At 43.6% G+C, this 18,277-nt stretch overlaps 1 protein-coding gene and 1 long non-coding RNA gene across 5 annotated transcripts in view; one reads left to right on the top strand and one right to left on the bottom strand.

Moving 5' to 3' along the window:
• The window catches only part of LOC144798606 (uncharacterized), a 1,317,000-nt gene that overhangs the window by 1,041,991 nt on the left and 256,732 nt on the right, over positions 1-18,277 (bottom strand). The window lies entirely within an intron of this gene.
• Positions 1-18,277, top strand: part of PTPRS (protein tyrosine phosphatase receptor type S) — a 320,940-nt gene that overhangs the window by 208,055 nt on the left and 94,608 nt on the right. Inside the window, exons 11-13 of one of the 3 annotated variants that reach the window (XM_078669564.1) lie at positions 2,975-3,168; positions 3,470-3,496; positions 5,691-5,808. The exons of the other annotated variants lie outside the window; for them this stretch is intronic. Of the exons in view, the coding sequence (XP_078525690.1) occupies positions 2,975-3,168; positions 3,470-3,496; positions 5,691-5,808 (339 nt within the window). The remainder of the gene's footprint in view (positions 1-2,974; positions 3,169-3,469; positions 3,497-5,690; positions 5,809-18,277) is intronic. 3 annotated transcript variants of the gene reach the window in all.

Below are 18,277 nucleotides of genomic sequence, written 5' to 3'. Positions count from 1 at the left end.
GGCCCGAAAGTCTGCCCATCATCATCCGCACCGATGAAGATGGTAATTTCCATTTTAGTTTATTTTAACCAAACCCCAGAACTATTGGTTTATGTCGCCATAACTGGATAATGATATACTGGCACCTATCTTACCCCAATTTCTCTATGGGCAGGGTTAACCAACAGGAAAGGATGCAGGTTTCAGGGTTGCAATTCTTATTCAATGTTGCAGGAAGTGTAGTAGCACAAGTGGGATGCTTTTGGGGTTGGCTATCAGTAGACTATCCACCAGTCACTTTCTTTCTCTCCTGTTAGGGTGAATTGACTTCGCCATTGCATGCCCAAAGCTCCATGTCTGCTTTGGAGAAAAACTCAGAGTTGGAAAAAAGATGTCTAAGTTAATAGAATAATGCTTAATGCAAAAACATGTTATGACCCTACTCCAGCAATTGAGCATTATTGTCTACCGGATGTGATGCCTGGTTTTATCAGACTCTTTCTGGTCTTCCATTATATTGGGGACCTTGGATTTGTACATTTCACACTTCGCCTGTTCCATCATGGTTGCAGGATGTCATAGCCCAGATTCACATATCCCAATGAGGCACTAAGCTATGGGTGTAAACCACCTCTGATCCCTTTATGCCAGCTTCCAAATGCCGCTTGGTTAGCAGTGGTGAGACAAGCCGTGCTCTCTCACTCAAAACAGATAGATCTATCTTTCAGTTTCAAGAATCATCTCACCTTGAAGGGGGAGATAAGAGGAATATCCTAGAGTTCCTCCTACTGACTTATGTCATAAAAAAACAAAAGAGCCCGGCTGTGCTTGGTAAACTAACCCTCCAAAAGACAGAAAAAACACTAGGTTTTCTTATATAACCATCACCCACAGTGGTCACCCCTTAGTGACATGCTTCATCATGGGGTTCCTCCTGTTCCGCTACGGAGCGGGGCATGCTGCGACCTAAGAATTACATGGGAGCTCTTGTTGATGTGTTCTAAATGATGAAGGGAAATAGGAGGGTGAGAGGGCTTATGTGGGTGGTTTCTCTGACTTGTGGAGGGTTTGTTTACTAAGCACGGACGGGACGGGCTCCTTTGTTTTTTGATGGTGTAAGTTTCAAGAATGGACATATTTTATAGAAAGATGAACTCCAAATCTGGAAATGGAAATGGTTCAATCCTAGACGTTGCCCTTCGCAGTGCTCCTACCAGGATTCTGGAACTGGGAGCATCACTGAAGGGGTTCACTTCACCTCTGCCAGAAAGGAAGCCCAGTTTAGCTTTACTGCAGTAGCAACTAGTGTAGGATGGCAGTGCAGCTGTAGCCGCACACACACACAATGGGAAGGCGGGAACGGCCCAAAGTGAAACCCAGAAGTGATTTCCAGCAGTAAAGCTATCCAAACCATTGAGAGGAAAACACTATTATCTAGAAGTGTACTGCTGAAGTACCGTGTGACCTGGGCCAGTCACAACCATATAGTCTTTTTATATGAACCAATATAGCCTTAGTACCCAATTCGGAGAGAGTGAGCATTTGCAAGAGCTACAGCCATGTAGTACCTTAATAATGCATTCTCCTAGTCAATGCTACTAAAGTAGCATCTTCTATGTAGGCATCAGAATAGGACTTGCAATGTTCTACCTACTGGTTGATGATGTTACATTCGGCCATAGCCTCTGCAGATTGAGTGCCAATGACCTTATAGAGAGGATGTTGCCCAGAGCAGGGAGTGCTGCTAAAGTTATTTCCATTGCCCCTGGTTTAAGCGTACCAGATTGTTTCCCAGCCATTAAAACTGGGTTGGTTTGTATCTATTGTGACAGAATTTGTTTTAATCAAAGTAATGTTGCTTGCTACTATCCATTGTTTTATGGATATACTCATGTCAGTTGCCACTGGTTTGATCAGTTGTGATTGGTGCCTGTTAGTTGTGAATGGATTCGTTCTTATGTGCTGTCACTTGATTGGTTTACATGTATTGTCATGGAATGGGTTCTTATTCGTTGTAAGTGGGTGGTTATTATCTGTTGATTAATGAGTTCAATAAGGTTTTATTGCCCACTCGCACACACTGCGTAACTAGGTTGGTTCTCGTACACTGTAACAGGATTGTTTCTTGTCCACTGTAATCATTCCTATATCTTTTCTCTGGATTTGTTCTCTTCAATTGTACACAAGTTGGATATCATCCATTCACCTACATTGGCCCCCTCCATTATAATTTAATCGATGCCTATCAAACCAAGGTGCAGTGGATTGCAACCATTGTTGTATGATTGGTGCTCACGTATTTGGTATTTGATTGGTTCCCGTCCAAACTAGCTTGATGCCTTCGATTGTATTTGGGTTTGTTCCTTTATTTTGAATGTGGGTTGGTTTTTATTCATTATAGCTGAATTTAATCCATTGGATTGGTCCTGCTTCACTGTCGCTGGGTTTGTTATGACCCACTGTAGCTCGATTGGTTCTCGCACAGGGAAATGTGATTAGTTCACGCCCAGTGTCACAGCATTTGTTCCTTTCACTCCATTAGCCCTGGATTGGTTCTCGTCACTGGCTTGGCCCCAGTCCATTGTAACATGATCATTTCTCATCTATTACAATTGGTTATGCCCCATCTATTGTAATTAGATAGGTGCCTATTGATTTACTGGCTGGATTCCCAGCAATTGTTACTTGGTTAGTTTCCCTGCACGATTGGATTAGTTCCTAAACACTGTAATAAGATTGTTTCTTTTGCTTTTTAGGGATGAGTTCGCCTTTTTTGCGATTGAGTTGGTTCATAGTAATTTGTTTTATGTTAATTCTGATTGGATTGGTCCCTATCCGTTCACACTGGATTAGTGCCCATCCAAACTATCTTTCCTGGTCTCTGCGAGGATAGCCGTTCTAAAGTCTCCCATTTGTCTTGTATTTTAAAGAGGGGATTGCTGGGGAACACAGATACGCAGTTTGCCAATAATACCTATTGTTCCTCTTTATCCAGTACCCAGTGCCCCGCCCAGGAAGGTGGAGGTGGAAGTTCTGAACTCCACTGCCATTGTAGTATTCTGGCGCTCACCCATCCAGAATCGCCAACATGGACAAATCCGCGGCTACCAAGTGCACTATGTCAGGATGGAGAATGGAGAAGCCAAGGGGCTGCCCCAGATCAAAGATGTGATGCTGGCAGATGCCCAGGTGAGTGCGTTTAATCCAAACGGTAGAGGTGAGCTATCTAGGGATCGGTGAGATGGAATTAATGCAGATAACAGTTTTGAACTTCTCCATACTTCTGCATAAAATTTAGAATACCATCTCACCAGGCGGCTAATTGCGAGGCCGCAGCTTAGGGTGTAGACAGTCCACCCATTCCACATTTTCTGTCCACTACTCTTCTGTTCAGTGACCCCTTTGGAAGTTACCAGACTCCTTTCCCTCATGCTGCCTCTTTTTCTCTTCTTTCCTTTCACTTCTCTGCTTTCCGCATGTTTCCTCACAGTGGGAAACGGATGACACAACAGAATATGTAAGTAACATGCTGAATGCTACAAAAACCTCTCACCTGCTCCTTTCCCATCCCTGTCTCAATCTGGTCCTAGTTTTGTTCAGAATTCCCCGAGCCCCCCTTGGAAGCATGTGTCTCATGCCTCAAGTTGTCCAGTTTGCAGTGTACAGTGCATGGCGTGTTTTGGATTGATGTGTTTATTCTTAACGTCCCGGGCATGGGTGCATTGCTTAGTAGACTTGGCTTGAGCAGCAAGTTTAAGACTGTGGTTAATACCTCAAGTTAAGAACCTTTGACACCCCCTTCCTCCCCTGCCCCCTTGCCTCCAAAGATTTCCCAAGATTTTTCTGACACTCTGAGATAAGCAGGTTTTGAATGTGTGATTTTGGAACAATTGGTAACAGTTCACATGTTTGGTTTAGGTAAAACTCTGAAATTACCTTTGTTCCAAGTCCGACATGCACTTGAGAAGCTGTTGATCAAACCACAGTACAAATGTACGATACAGATTCATCAGTAACTGTGGAATTCTGACATCCAGTGCTTTCCAAACCTGTCATCACACTGAGCAGTGCAAAGTTTGGTTAGGAAACTCTGAAATACCTACTGAATTGCAACTCCGCCTGCCTATTTCTAGAGTATAAGGGTGTTCTCCATATTTGTAATCAGCCTTTCTGACCAGGTTCACTTTTCAAGACTCATATCCATGCTCACGTCTAACTCTTATGTTCTATAGTCCTATCTTTACTGGATCTCTAGGAGTATATCCCTACCTATATTGGGTCTCTGCTTGTTGTATCGCCATCCATTCTTACTCTCCATAAGCTGTATCTCTGCCCACTTTGGCTCTCTAAGGGCTGTGACCATCCACATTGTGGTTTTTTAATCATTAAACGTCTGTCCATATTTGGTCACCGTGAACATAACAATATCTCCACCCATCTCAGACAATGGCTGGTCACTGTGAGCTTTTTCCCTGCCAGGGCTTTGTGAGAATGGGCTTACTGGATCTCAGTGAGAAGTATCCCTGCTCATACCTCCCCTGTATGGACACATACCGGATCTCATTGCTTTATGTATATGATGGAACTATGTCCACGCCCTGCTTCTAGGTGTGTATCACTGTCCAAGAGTTGTCTCTGACAATCCTTTGAAGATCCATGAGCATTCATGTCCTGATTCGTTTGTATCTTTCTGTAGCTAACTGTGCAAATGCAGTGTTAAAATTGTTGTGTCAACCATTCATACAAGTACATCTCACATTGGAACCTTCAGTTTTGCCCAATTTGCCCAGGGGTGGAGCTAGTTACTTAAATGAAAAGGGACGCCCCCTAGCCAGCCTTGAAATATACTCTGACTTTTGTGGACATGGCTTATTTATACAGCTTTGTAGCATGCTCGAAAAAGTGTCTGTCCAAAACAACACCTTTAATTCCTCACCTCCTGACCATGTATGAACAGTACTGACACACTTTGGAATAATGTAACCATGGCGTGTCTCCAGAAGATGCATGGGTTTAGAGCACGGGGTAACATGCATGTTGCACGTATGTTTGCTAGAAAGTTATCTACCCTAAGTGATCCTGTGTTTGTGTGTGTGATTTTTCATGGTGCGTGGACGTGATCCCTAATGTTTTTAAGATGGCCATGGCTCCTACTAGATATATTGAAAGTCTTCAAAATAGTATTGGATGGACAGCCATGATACTTGTAATAAGAGAATCCCCAAGGTACTTCGCGAGACCTAGTGGGCTACCATAGATCCATGTTTTCTTCAAGAGATGCACAGAGTCTTCAGAAGACCCTTGCAACCTCTAGAGGGCTTACAAGAAGCCGTAGGTGTGTATAAGAGATATCCATCTTGTTCGATCAGCTTGTATCTGTGAGAAGTCTATAGGTAAGTCTTATAGCCCCTCAAAGGGTCACTTGAAGGATTCTAGAGTCTGCAGCATGTGTGTCAATGCATGTATACAGATCACATTTGCAGTGTACTTGTGATGAATGCCTGCGTAAGAGACCTAGTGTGTGACAATCACGTTGCCGAAAACAACAAAAATGTCTTTTAAAATTATTAGTGCAAGCAGACCAGTCTTGTTGTGGTGGCACCACCTTTAGGAAGTGCCAGTGCTGCCTTAGTCAGTGTGGCACTTGTCCAGTAGTTTGTTTGTCACGTCAAAACCCTGGAGTCACTCGCTGTTCTTTCTCTTATAATCAGGAAATGGTCATCTCTGGGTTGCAGCCCGAAACCACATACTCCATCACTGTAGCTGCCTACACAATGAAAGGGGACGGCGCCCGCAGCAAACCAAAAGTGCTTGTGACTAAAGGTGCAGGTAAGAGGAGTTCATACACCAGAGATTACTTCAAGCCCTGGGTGGTAACATGTCAAAAGGAAACTCAATAAATGTATGCCAAGAGACACAACTTCAAACTCCTCACCTTGTCACACAAAATAGTCAGTCATCCTCTACGATCACTCATTCAACATAAGATAAACTCACAACAGTGTTAACTCTATAACTATCAAATCCCTCTGTATTCCTGATCCACACGTTTTACCCTTATCTTTCCATAATATGAATTTCCCACTTTTGAAATGTAAAAGTCAATCAATGTCTTCTTTACCACCACAACTGGCCATATCTAGGTTGTTCCTTATGACCGATGTAGCAATGTGTAGTGTCTTCTTACAAGACGTTAAGAGTTAGTTTTTTTACTTTTATCCCGGCCTTGTCCAGCACGAGGTTCAAAAACAATTTCTCTTCAAATTGCAGAGAAGAAAAGGAAAATAGTTAGATGATGAAACAAGTGGATTTTTTCTGACTTCAATAGAGTGAGAAGGGCGTAGCAAAGTTTCAGACTGGATTCATTTATTGGAACATGCTTTTGTTAATAATTCTCCACTCCACGTTAAGGTTTAGTATAGCAATGTTTTATGAACAGCCTATTTTAACAGCTGGAGTAGAGACTCAGGGTGATGGCGGCAGATTTCAAGAGGTAGGAGGATCCACTCTTCATGCTGACGTTTTCAATTGTTTGTTCCATCAAATATTCCTAAATTCTAAGGGCACTGAAAATAAAGAGATGGTACTCCATTCAAAATACAGTGAGATACAGCCTCGCCTGGAGTAACATGTGTTTACAAAAACCCTCCGCCTTTGATCTCTATGTAAATTCCACAGCTTTATTCAAATGCTTGATTTCCCTTGTATGCAAATCAGCTGTGTGTTCCCCTTTCACACAATGTTGTGTGGCATCCCTTTTTGTTCTCACCACAAACATTTCAGCCACTGAGATTGTTGGTTCCTGTCAAATCCATGAAAGCTGTTGGTTGGATATTGCTGCTTTTCCTGTAATATCTGAATATGATCTCTGTGCTCTGCTAGGTGGGAAAGTTTTGGCTTATTGTACCTCTGACAGAAGGACTGTGATGCTCAAAGGGAAAAGCTTGAGTGCAAGATGTCACTTAGGAAGATTTCCGTTTAAAATAGTCTGTTTATGGGGTATGGACTGAGAGTAACTTGGGGCGGGTATAAATTCTCAGAGCTTCGCTCCTGTCCCACCGAAATACGAACACATCAGCGCCATGTAGAGCTCCAGCCCTCGCTGAAAGTTGAGGAGGGACATCAATACAGGCCAGGTGAGAGCCCAATGATCTGGCATGCATCCTGACTGCAACAAATTGAAGACAAGCCCAGCAACGTGGGCTGGACTGAAGCAGTAGCTGCCATTTTGGAATTCTACGCTGTTAGTTACCCTAAAGAAGGAAGGCCAAACAAAGACAACGCAGCATAGATTGGATTGAATGCTGCCAGTTAATGCACCGCCGTGAACTGTAGGACATAACCTAACAAAGTGGACAACAGATCATGTAAAGCTGCCACAGAAGATGGATGGCAATCTCAGAGTACGGCGAAACAGTGTGCAGCACATCCAGAGGAAAAGAGGTAGGCCATTTCTGAGCCTCCAGGCAACCCACATAGGATCCATTCAGTGTGAAGATATGTGGCAGCGCAGCCCTGGGGCATCAGATGTCCACATACAGTTTGACGGACATTGTGCCACTCCCACACACTCCCAACTCATTGGCCTCACTAGCTTTTGTAACGGGCATGAGCCAGGAAGAAGGCCGAAACAACCAGGGCGATCGCCATTAGTCAGCAGGCTGGGATACATTGGTATATCATGCATGCACAGACTTCACTAGAGACATATGCCTTGGGGCGGTAACTAGCCGGGAACAGAGGCCCCTGCTCTTTAAAATGCAAGCACATTCAGTGTCACAAAGCAAAAGAGCTGACACAAGCCAGACGCCCAGCGACCAACACTTGGAGTCTCACCTTGGGCCAACTACACTAGACCAACCTACCTTGTTAATAAAATGCAATCACAACTCAGCCCCTTCCTGCAGGGACACAAGTACAAACAAACAGAAGAACCCCACATGATGGGCACAGTGAGTAGTAGGTGTGAAAATTGTAAACACAAAAAAGTGCCTGCAATACAAATTGTAAACACTTCACAATTAGTAAATTACTCTGATTGAGGACTCCTCCAAGCTGGGCATTGATCACAGACATCAATATGACTGCTAACAGGGGGCACAAAGACACCTCCATAAGCAATATGCTGCCTCAAAGGAGCCCAAGAGGCAAAAAGAAAAGCAAACCCCTGGATTTATCAAACCTATACCTGAGAAGCCGACAGAAGAGCATATATCCATGGCGATCAAGTAAAGCGTTCGACCAGAACTTCTTGAATGAATGAAATAAAGTAAGAGACAGGAATGATTACATGCCAACTGATGTAATTCATCAATGAACTAGAACAAAAATTTCACAGACGCCCTCATAATATTGCAGTGCAACATTTATATAGTGAGTTCTACCCCTATGGGGTGCGCTGAAGCGATTGCCTACATAAGTAGTACGCAACATCATTTTAGATTTGTCATTTTAAGTGTGTTTTCTTCGTTTTAATCCTATGTGGGAAGTGTTTCCATGTTATGGGTGACAACCACCAAAGTGTAGTTATCGTGCTGTAGAATGCAGCGCTTAGCAGTGCGATGGATGAAGAAGTGTGTGAGACAGGCGCGGAGTTTATGGTTTTCAGTAAGCTCTACAGGTCCCTTTATGGCATTTGGTTTGTTCTCTTCTGTTCTTAGTACATTTAGCTGGTTACTGCACTGGGTCCATTGTGAGATATTTGTTTAAATTCCAAGTCCTGAGCGAATATCGGCTAAAGGGAGAAACGGTGGAGAGATGTGCTGGGGTGCTCTTTGTTAATATATTATCCCATATCAGATTGTCTTCGAGATGTCAAGAAGCAAATGAAGCTTGTTTAGGGACTTGCAGTGGTGGACTAAATAGAAATCTCTGTTAGCCAGCGGCATGTGTCGGATCTCTTCAGTTATTCCACGCCTGCTCCGTTAGTGATGGTTGGTTTATTCCCCGGGGACTGCTACAGTGCTGGGTGATGGACATGACACTTGGCAGTTTTGTCTTATGTGAGTGTAAGAGTGTCGAGCAGTAAAAGTGAATCATTATGCAGCTTGTGTGAACTACATTTGACTGCCCAACCATTGAGTGTTATAGGACTAGCATTAGTCTTGGTTATATATTGTATTGTAATTGCTTTCACATAGCACTTACTACCACTGACAAGGTGTTGTGGGGCTTTACACTGGGAAGCACTCTGCTCTGGACCTCCGGGTTGGTAGTAATCAAGATTAGTCTTGCACTCACAAGGAAGTCGTGCCATGCTTTTACTCCAAGTTCTATGTGGTAGAATAAATTACTAGGAGTTAGGCGGGTCCATTAGTGGAGGGGGTTATGTGAATTCACACATTGATTGGAGATAATAATAGAAGAGCTACAGTAGCTTAGGTATAGTTATGCGGCAGGGGTTTGACTTTTAAAGCGAAGGTTGTGATCTTTGACATGAAGTGAGGACAATTTGTAGAGGAGGCATGAAGAGTATGGAAAGGAAGAAGAGAGTCAAACAAAATAAAAAGCATTGTCTACAATCGGAAATTTTAACGCAAAGCCAGTTTTCATGCAGGGTTTTTATTAGGAACATTGTGGGGGGTTGCGAGTGCATGCAAAACTTTAGAAAGACACAACATTATATGCATGCATTGTAATATCACTGTAGGCCATAAGAACAACCCTGCATGCGCACCACACTGTCATCGACAAGTAAACAGTTATAAGGAATATAGTTTCATTTTCTCATAAAATCCAATTGAAGGAAAACGCAAAACAGAATTGTATTTGAGATGCTTGTGCTAGAGCTGCTCTTCCCCTTTCCCTCTGCTTCTCAGAGCAGGTAGCGCTAGGGCTGCCTCCAATCTGGAGCATCCACAACATGGGCACAATGAATGTGAGATCCTTCATCCGGCTATCATTCAGCCGTCCTGCAGCAGTAATCAGATAAAAGGAAAGGTCCTGCCTAGAAACTCCCTTACCCGAGCAGTGGAAATTGCAGTCCCACCCTCATATTTATCTGTTTGCCTTACTGCGGCCTGCTTTCTATACACAGGGCCCTCTTGCACGTTCTGGTACTGCTGCTCCCTGCCGCGCCTTAAGGCATTCCGGTGCCATATTTCCATTTTTATTGTACTTGTACTGAGCTACATAATCTCTTTTGAATAATCAAGGAACACTAACGTACTGAGCAAATTAAGGGACAGCTGCTCCGTCTATAGGAGCCGAAATGTGTATTACCTTTTCGCTCAATCTAAAAGAAACTGATGAACCCTAGAGGAGGTACACAGTGCTCTACAACATCGCACAATCTGTTACTGTGCTTGGAGGAACCTTTCAATTTTACTGAGTAAATCCTTTATAGATTCACATGCTCTGCATACTTCTGCCAACTTGTGGCTGGTTCCAAATTCCTTCTCGTGGTGCTTTTCTTTGAAACAATGTTTTTTAGTTAAGCTAAGCCTCCACAGGAAAGTGTCTGCACTGAAAGTGGCAGAAGTTCCGCCTCGCTTCACATTCTGCACCATCTATAGTTCTGCTTTTCCGCCATCTTGTTCAATTGCAATTGTACAGAGCAGACGTTTCCACAGAGTATAAATAAAGAGCAAATATGAAAGGAAACCTAAGTTGGAGCGGAGCACAGATTAACAGAAAGACAGGATGGTGCTGCATTTGTGCATCAAGAATATAGATTAGGACAGTTTGCATAAGAATTTATGCTACTTCTTTCAATGCTAGGCATCCTGAGTCTCATGTTTTTCAGGGCCATGGAAAGTGCACTGCCTGTAACGTATATATTGAGGTCAGGAAAAGAGATGCAAGTGCTAATCACTTTTTACACTCACTTTAAGGGGCAGCAAGGAGGGTCAACTCCCTTGTTTATTGCTCAGGAGATGGCAATGCCTGAAAGTGAATCCCAGAGATAGCAAGCATCCTGATCACCATTAAACTCGGTAAAGTAGGATATTTATGAGTTTGCTATTTAACTACCAAAGATTATACAAGTTTGGGTTAACCACTGACCACAGAAAACATTCTTATTTACAATCATTTCATTTACATGCATTTTATGTGGATACAGTGGAAATCTGGTAATGTTCTGTCCCAGTTTTAGGTCAACTTCCTCTACTAAACACCATAATACAGTGCAGTTTGGATCAATGGAAAAGTCAGTGTTGCCACTTTTAGAGACGTTTGGAAGAGGACATGAAAAGTTAACCCCAAGAGCAAAATAATAAGCCTGATTAACAGAACAGATTGATTACTGAAGAGATGATGCTAACAGAAAAGTAATATTCAATCGTAAACGATTATGACTGAATCTTAAGAGACTCTATGACATCCTATCTTATTAGCAACTGTCTCACTTCAAGGGGTTGAGGCAATGATCTGATAACCGAGTCATCGACATGGGCACCAAAAGCTATGAACATGCAGGAGGAGAAGCTACACTGACAAGTGTCACCAAGTCGAATAAAGAATCCAAAATGGGTCAAACTTATAATAAAGTTAAAGGGGCTGAACATCATGTGATGTTATGAAACAAAAGCAGCAGGAAACTGTTTTCTGCCTAAAGTGGTTGCACGAAATTGGGACAAGGCAGAACCCGTAGATCAAAGCTTTAAAATTGATATCATTTGGCCTGGAGCTTAAAATTCTGTGTTCTAAGCTCAGACAAGCTTAGCGTCTCAAGGAACAACGAAGAGCACTTCTTTTGAGACTTCACCATGGCTGAGAATTGTGTTAACCTCCTTGAAGATTTGGGTAGGACCTGAAGGGAACAGTGAAGTTTAAGGACGGGCAGGTCTATCAGCGTGAACCAGCCAACGCCTTGCTGCAAATTTGTATCCAAAAAAAAACATCTCTAACTGTTCTGATTGCTTAGCGCAAGCATTTATTATTTATTCCCAAATAAGGTATGTTTTTTTAAATAAAACTTAGAGTGGCTAGCAGTCCAAGAGAGAAAACGTGCGGGAATCCCTCATTTGAGTTCTACATCAGTGTCAGTCTATGCATAATCTCCAATTTTGTCCATAGAATTCCCTTGGTCGTTATGGTTTCCCACAAGTGGTATTTTTACTGCAGTATCACTTGGATTGGTAGAGGACAGTTGGATCAATGTTTCTTTGGTTTGCTTGGCCTGTTATGCACCATAAACCCCGTTATATCTTTCTTTTTTTTTTTTTTTTTAAATGTATTTCTAAAGTTTTGACCAATAAAGAAAGAGAGAAAAGAAAAATGCAAACAAGGGTGAAGAAAGGTAGGGCGGGTGGGGGTTAAATCCAGGGTGATTGCAGCACCAGGGGGTAAAGGAAAGGATATAAGCTAGAGGGGCGAAAGCATCACATTAGCATTCAGGGCAATGCATTATTGCAACCGACTCGCGCATAAGCAAGAGCATTAAGCAAGTAGATCATCATTACACAGTGACAGCGGTGCCAGAGCTTATCACAACAACTCATTGCCCTCCCCTCCAATTTGCTTTCGGATGATGAGAGACCCGATGCTCGTTGTAGAATAGTATGCACAGCGGAGGTTGGGTTCACGCTTGCCCTATCCCTCTTAACATAAGTCTTAAACTGCAGCTAAGTACGTTCATACTTGTACATTATGTCTGTAACCACTGCAGTCAATCGTCCCATAGTGTAGATATGCCATATCTTAGTCCCCCACAAAGCCAGGCGAGGTGGAAGGGGTCCTTCCTTAGCCTTGCTGCCAGGAGGAAAAAGGTAAGCAACTTGCCCCGAGAGGTTGTGTATGGGTCGGCAGAATCGCCACCCTAATAAAAGTACTAGGGGGTCTTTTGGCAAGGACACTGAACAAATCTGGGTGATCAAAAGAAGTACCTCTGCCCAGAAATGCTCAACGTGTGCATTCCCACCACATGTGTAAATATTTACCCCTAAAGTCACAAACTCTGCAGTAATTATCGGGAATGCCCACCATGGCATGCAATTGAACCGGGGTGAAGTCCCATCTTGTGAGTTGTTTATAAGAATTTGCCTTATGGTGTAAGCAAATGGAGGTCTTGGCTGGGCGCGCCCAAAGCCGCTGCCACATGTCATCAGCAATAGTGATCTCTAAATCCTGTTCCCATTGGGACTGGTACGGATGTCATCAGGGCTGTAAAATGTCGCAACGGGCGGAGTAGAGGCGCGTAATACCTTTCCTAGTAGTGGACCCTTGTGGAAAGTGGTGTTCTTGGGATGTTTTGGCTCTACTGCCTTTAGCTTTCACGGAGGGTGTGTTTGCCCAATGTAGTAGTTGGTTGAGGCGGAACTCGTCCGCAGAGGTCAGATGAAAATGTTGCCTGCAAGACTGCCAGTCCAAGGTGTTCCCATCTTGGTAATGTTCCCCCAACAATGGAGACACTCCCTCTTCCCAGTCCACAAAGCTAGTGCTGAGAGTGCCTGGCACGAATTCCGGATTATGCACAATGGGGGAAGCGGGAAAGGTTATGTAGTGGCTGCCCGACTATGGTTGATTCTGCCCCAATCCCCAGAAGGGTTGTGATAGCATATAAGGGTGTTTGCGGAGGTGTAAAGCGGCCAGGGGGCCTTATCCACATCATATTCTGTAGAGGAATGACGGAGCAGCCCACTCCAAAAGCACCCAAGGATAAGTAAAGGCAGGGTTGTGCCAGAGCAAGGCTGATTGTAATTGGGGAGGCGTGAATATGATATTCTACATTGGGAAACCCCAGTCCCCCATCCGACGTTGTCTTATATAGTGTTCCCTTTAGTATGCGAGTGTGGAATTAAGCCACACAAATTTCAGCAGCCGCTTTTGAGCTTGTTGAGTAGTCTCTCGGGGAATCCAACTGGGCAAAGTATGCGTTATATACACTAGTCGCGGCAAATAATGAATCCTCACAGCATTAATACAACCCAGACACCCTCTCTCTTTACTTAAGGTGCTCATTGCCGCTTAAAACACATGCAAATAATGCAGTGGAAGGTATCAAATTAGCCCCTCAAATTAACTACAAGGCTGGAACACGGAGCCACCATTCAGCAGACTCCAGCACATCATTATTTCAATTTGTATTGAAGGAGGAGGCATGCAGTGGTAACTGTTTGACAGTGGGACGGAATGCCAAAAATCCATCTGATTTGTACAGATTTTACACTCCTTATGACTGCTGGAAAGTTAATAATGCTGAAACTTTGTACTAAACCGTATTCATTTCTGGTAGGGGCTATTCCATAAAGAAATGCACCCGCAAATTAAACCTGCTAAAAATGATATAAAAGTTCCAATATAAATATATGCTATATATAGGTTTCATTGCTTGATATAATCAAGTGAGGAAACACAGGTCTGATGAATCTACAAAATAATCCAACTAGGTGGTCTTTTTATGGACTTGTACCTAACCGTCTATTATATTAGGGAATTTGTAGATCCAATGGCGGAGTCACGATTGCCGTTTGACAAAGTTCTTCTCCTGCTTTAGGGTTTTAGAGCTGTATATATTTACTCACACACACACTTCAAAGTGGCCTCTATGTAGCGAGCATAGGACCTCAGGTGTGTGTGTGCGGTAGAAGCTAACCCAACTTCACCCTTGCTTAAGATGCACGGTCAATGTTGTATTTAATCCAAGCTATGTAAATGTCACTAGATGCTCCTTTCCTTTGTGTTTGTTAGTTCTACAATTAAGAGGAAAGTGCTGTGTGGAGTATCATTTGTTAAACTAACTGTTACCAAGAGGATGTAGAGATTTAGAGGTGACCTTTTCCTCTTCCTCTCAGGACATAAAATGCCTTGTTATGAAAGGTTGCACTCTATTCGGTAGTCTGTGTATCCAGGATTAATGTGGCCTGGAATTTCATAACTAAGTCTCCGAGCTCCCTATCCTGTACCTCAGCTGTGGCCTTTTCTGCGTTTTAAGGCAAAGATCTCTTTGAGATATCAATTTGTTGTGCACTGTCCCACATCCCTTAGCTATAAAGTTGTCAAGTATGCAACGTCCCAATATGGCACTAATCCATTTAAATCTGAGATATACAGATACATTGAATTTTATGGTATGCTGAAACGGTCAAGCAAATCTCATTTCTTTTCTTTCACCACAAATATGGGAAGTTGTCTTCAATTTTGCGATCAGTTGTTCACATTGCTATTAACTGAGACTCTGTGCTCTTTGAATTAATGTACTATTTTTAACTCCAATCCGTACGGTGGTAGGGGGAGTGGAAAGCTGATCTATGTTTTAAATTTGCTTTCTTTGAAATCAGGTAGCTCACTACATAGAGTACTTGCTGCTGAGAACTTTTTGGACTTTGCAATCACAGGTAAGAATCCCTGCAGAACCAACTGAGTCCTTCATCCATCTAATATTGATAAATTGAGTGCCGTTAACTTAGCAAACTAACACCTGTTATTTACAGCACCGCAAACTGGTAAAACTGTAGACTGGCTGGCTGGCCACAATCTGCATGAAATAGCCTACAAGCCCCGTAAGAGAGCCCAGGGTGCATTACATAACTTATGGCACTCACATATTGGAAATCAGCCTTAAAAATACACTGCTCGGAGTACTCCGTATGCCCCCAATATAACACTCCTAGGCCTTCCTATTCCCACGGGCACACACACACAACGTCGGCTGTCCCCATTAGAACAAGCAGGCGTCACCACTAAATGTAAATGTAAATGTATTGCGATTTATATAGCGCACGTATCACCCGAAGGCATCAAGGCGCTTGCTTTGGGAACCCGTCCTGGCTTTTCCCTGTGTGATAACCCCTACTGGGTATCCCCAGGGTGAAAGCTAGGCATCCCGCCGCGGGTGGGCCGCCGTAGTGGAGATTAAGCAACTATTACCCAGAGTTGCAGCGTAGGACCCCATGATTAGAATATGCACCGAGGCGAGAATTATCGAGTCCGTGGACATTTTGGGCTCAGTACCCTGCCGCGTCGGGAATTGAACCCTGGTCCCGGGCCAGACCTCTGCATCAGGGTCTGCCGCTCTAATCAGTGAGCCACACTCCTCTATGAAGTGATGGGACATTGATCAACCATGCCGGTTTCATAAATATACAGGGACTCGCAGATTCCCCCGTCTTAATGCATGCAAGCCTTGTGCACTATGTAAAACGGCATTAGGCTCTGAATGAGACTGAACCCCCAACGCACGAGGTGGCCCACTCATTTTATTCAATGGGCACTGGCAAACATTTAATAAGATGGTTATACCGAGGCATGCGTACACACCTACTTTCGCCTCTGTTGCCATTGCGGGCCACATGGGAAATGGGCATGGCGCTCTGTCCTTGAATACCCTAAACATATTTCCCGTAATTCAAGATTCAAATTCATACAATAAATGATAGTACAGCGAGCTTTCCTTACGCAACATAGGCCTCACTTAATATTCCCTACCGTCATGGCGGCATGTCCTAGATGACCTGAACAGGACGCTGATTTGTTGCACATGTTATGAGCCTGCCCTACTCTCGCCACCTACTGGGCGGAGATTATCAGGGCACTTAGGGAGGTGGTCAGAGGGAACACATGGCACATGGCTGAAAGCTGCCTTCTGGGTCCCTACCCACGGCCGCCGAAACGTTATAAAGGGAAAGCCAACAAACAAATTAGAACCAGGAGGTGGAAATCGGCAGATCCACCTGCATTACATCCCTGAAAAGAAGAGGTGGGACGATGGGGGTTGGCAGAAAGCAGATCATTATGCAGAGAAGAATATCGTTGGCTACGGAAAACGCCTATAGCTATGAGCTGGGATCGCCTCATGGAATCCTTTAAAGCTTTAGATATGTTTGCAGTCTCATACTTATTGCCACTAACTCCCATTAGTTTTATGTCTGGTTCTGTGGGTGCACCTCTTGAATGCAGCTAGTTCTGTAGGCCTCATTGGTATTGTGTCTGGTGTGTGGGTGCATCTCTAGAATGGAGCTAGTTCTGTAGGCCTCATTGGTATTGTGTCTGGTGCTGTGGGTGCATCTCTAGAATGCAGCTAGTTCTGGAGGCCTCATTGGTATTGTGTCTGATGCTGTGGGTGCATCTCTAGAATGCAGCTAGTTCTGTAGGCCTCATTTGTATTATGTCTGGTTCTGTGGGGCATCTCTAGAATGCAGCTAGTTCTGGAGGCCTCACTGGTATTGTGGCTGGTGCTGTGGGTGCATCTCTAGAATTCAGCTAGTTCTGGAGGCCTCATTGATATTCTGTCTGGTGCTGTGTGGGTGCATCTCTAGAATGCTATTAGTTCCGGAGGCCTCATTGGTATTGTGTCTGGTTCTGTAGGTGCATCTCTAGAATGCAGCTAGTTCTGGAGGCCTCATTGGTATTGTGTCTGGTTCTGTAGGTGCATCTCTAGAATGCAGCTAGTTATGGAGCGCTCATTGGTATTGTGTCTGGTTCTGCAGGTGCATCTCTAGAATGCAGCTAGTTATGGAGAACTCATTGGTATTGTGTCTGGTTTTGTGGATGCATCTCTAGAATGCAGCTAGTTCTGGAGCCCTCATAGGTATTGTGCCTGGTTCTGTAGGTGCATCTCTAGAATGTAACTAGTTCTGGAGGCCTCATTTGGTATTGTTTCTGGTTCTGTGGGTGCATCTCTAGAATGCAGCTAGTTCTGGAGCCCTCATTGGTAATGTGTCTGGTTCTGCGGGTGCATCTCTAGAAGGCAGCTAGTTATGGAGGCCGCATAGGTATTTTGCCTGATTCTGTGGGTGCATCTCTAGAATGCAGCTAGTTCTTGAGGCCTCATCTAGAGTGCTCTCTCTTGTTCTGGGGGCTTCATGTGGAGTAACAGTCTCTAATTCTGGTGCTATTTCTCAACAATCGAGCATGGATCACATCATTAAGTCCATTCAGAATCCTAAAAAAGTAAACAATAGAGGGAAGGCATACTTGGCTTAACGTTACCATTCCCTAGAGAGCTATGCAAAAGCAAGATAGCTTTTTTACCTCTATCTGTAAACCACTGTTCTTAGTTCACTCCCACAACCATATCATCCTGTTTACCTGCTTTGAGTTAATTCAATAGGATAACACTAAAAAGCCTTAATCTTTGTGATTTTCACCCCTCCGCTCCAATCCTGGAAAGCTTCTTTAACTTTCCTTGTACAAAATGCACAACTTTACATTGACCATCAAAAGGAACATCACGTCTCTGACAGAATTAGTACTCTATAGCTTTTATTTTTCCAAACTATCAAGTTGGGGCTAGGTAAGATATTGGTTAGAAAACAAATATGATTAGGTAGAGTATCTTAAATCTGGTAAGTGGTATCTTTCAGCAGAGTGTACATTACCTTGTTAGATTTTTGTCTTCAGCTTCCAATTTGTTAAC

Source organism: Lissotriton helveticus, chromosome 12, assembly GCF_964261635.1.
Source record: "Lissotriton helveticus chromosome 12, aLisHel1.1, whole genome shotgun sequence".
In the NCBI taxonomy this organism is placed as follows: Eukaryota; Metazoa; Chordata; class Amphibia; order Caudata; family Salamandridae; genus Lissotriton; species Lissotriton helveticus.
The sequence above is the reverse complement of the archived record's forward strand: the minus strand, read 5'-3'. Positions and strand labels throughout refer to the sequence as shown.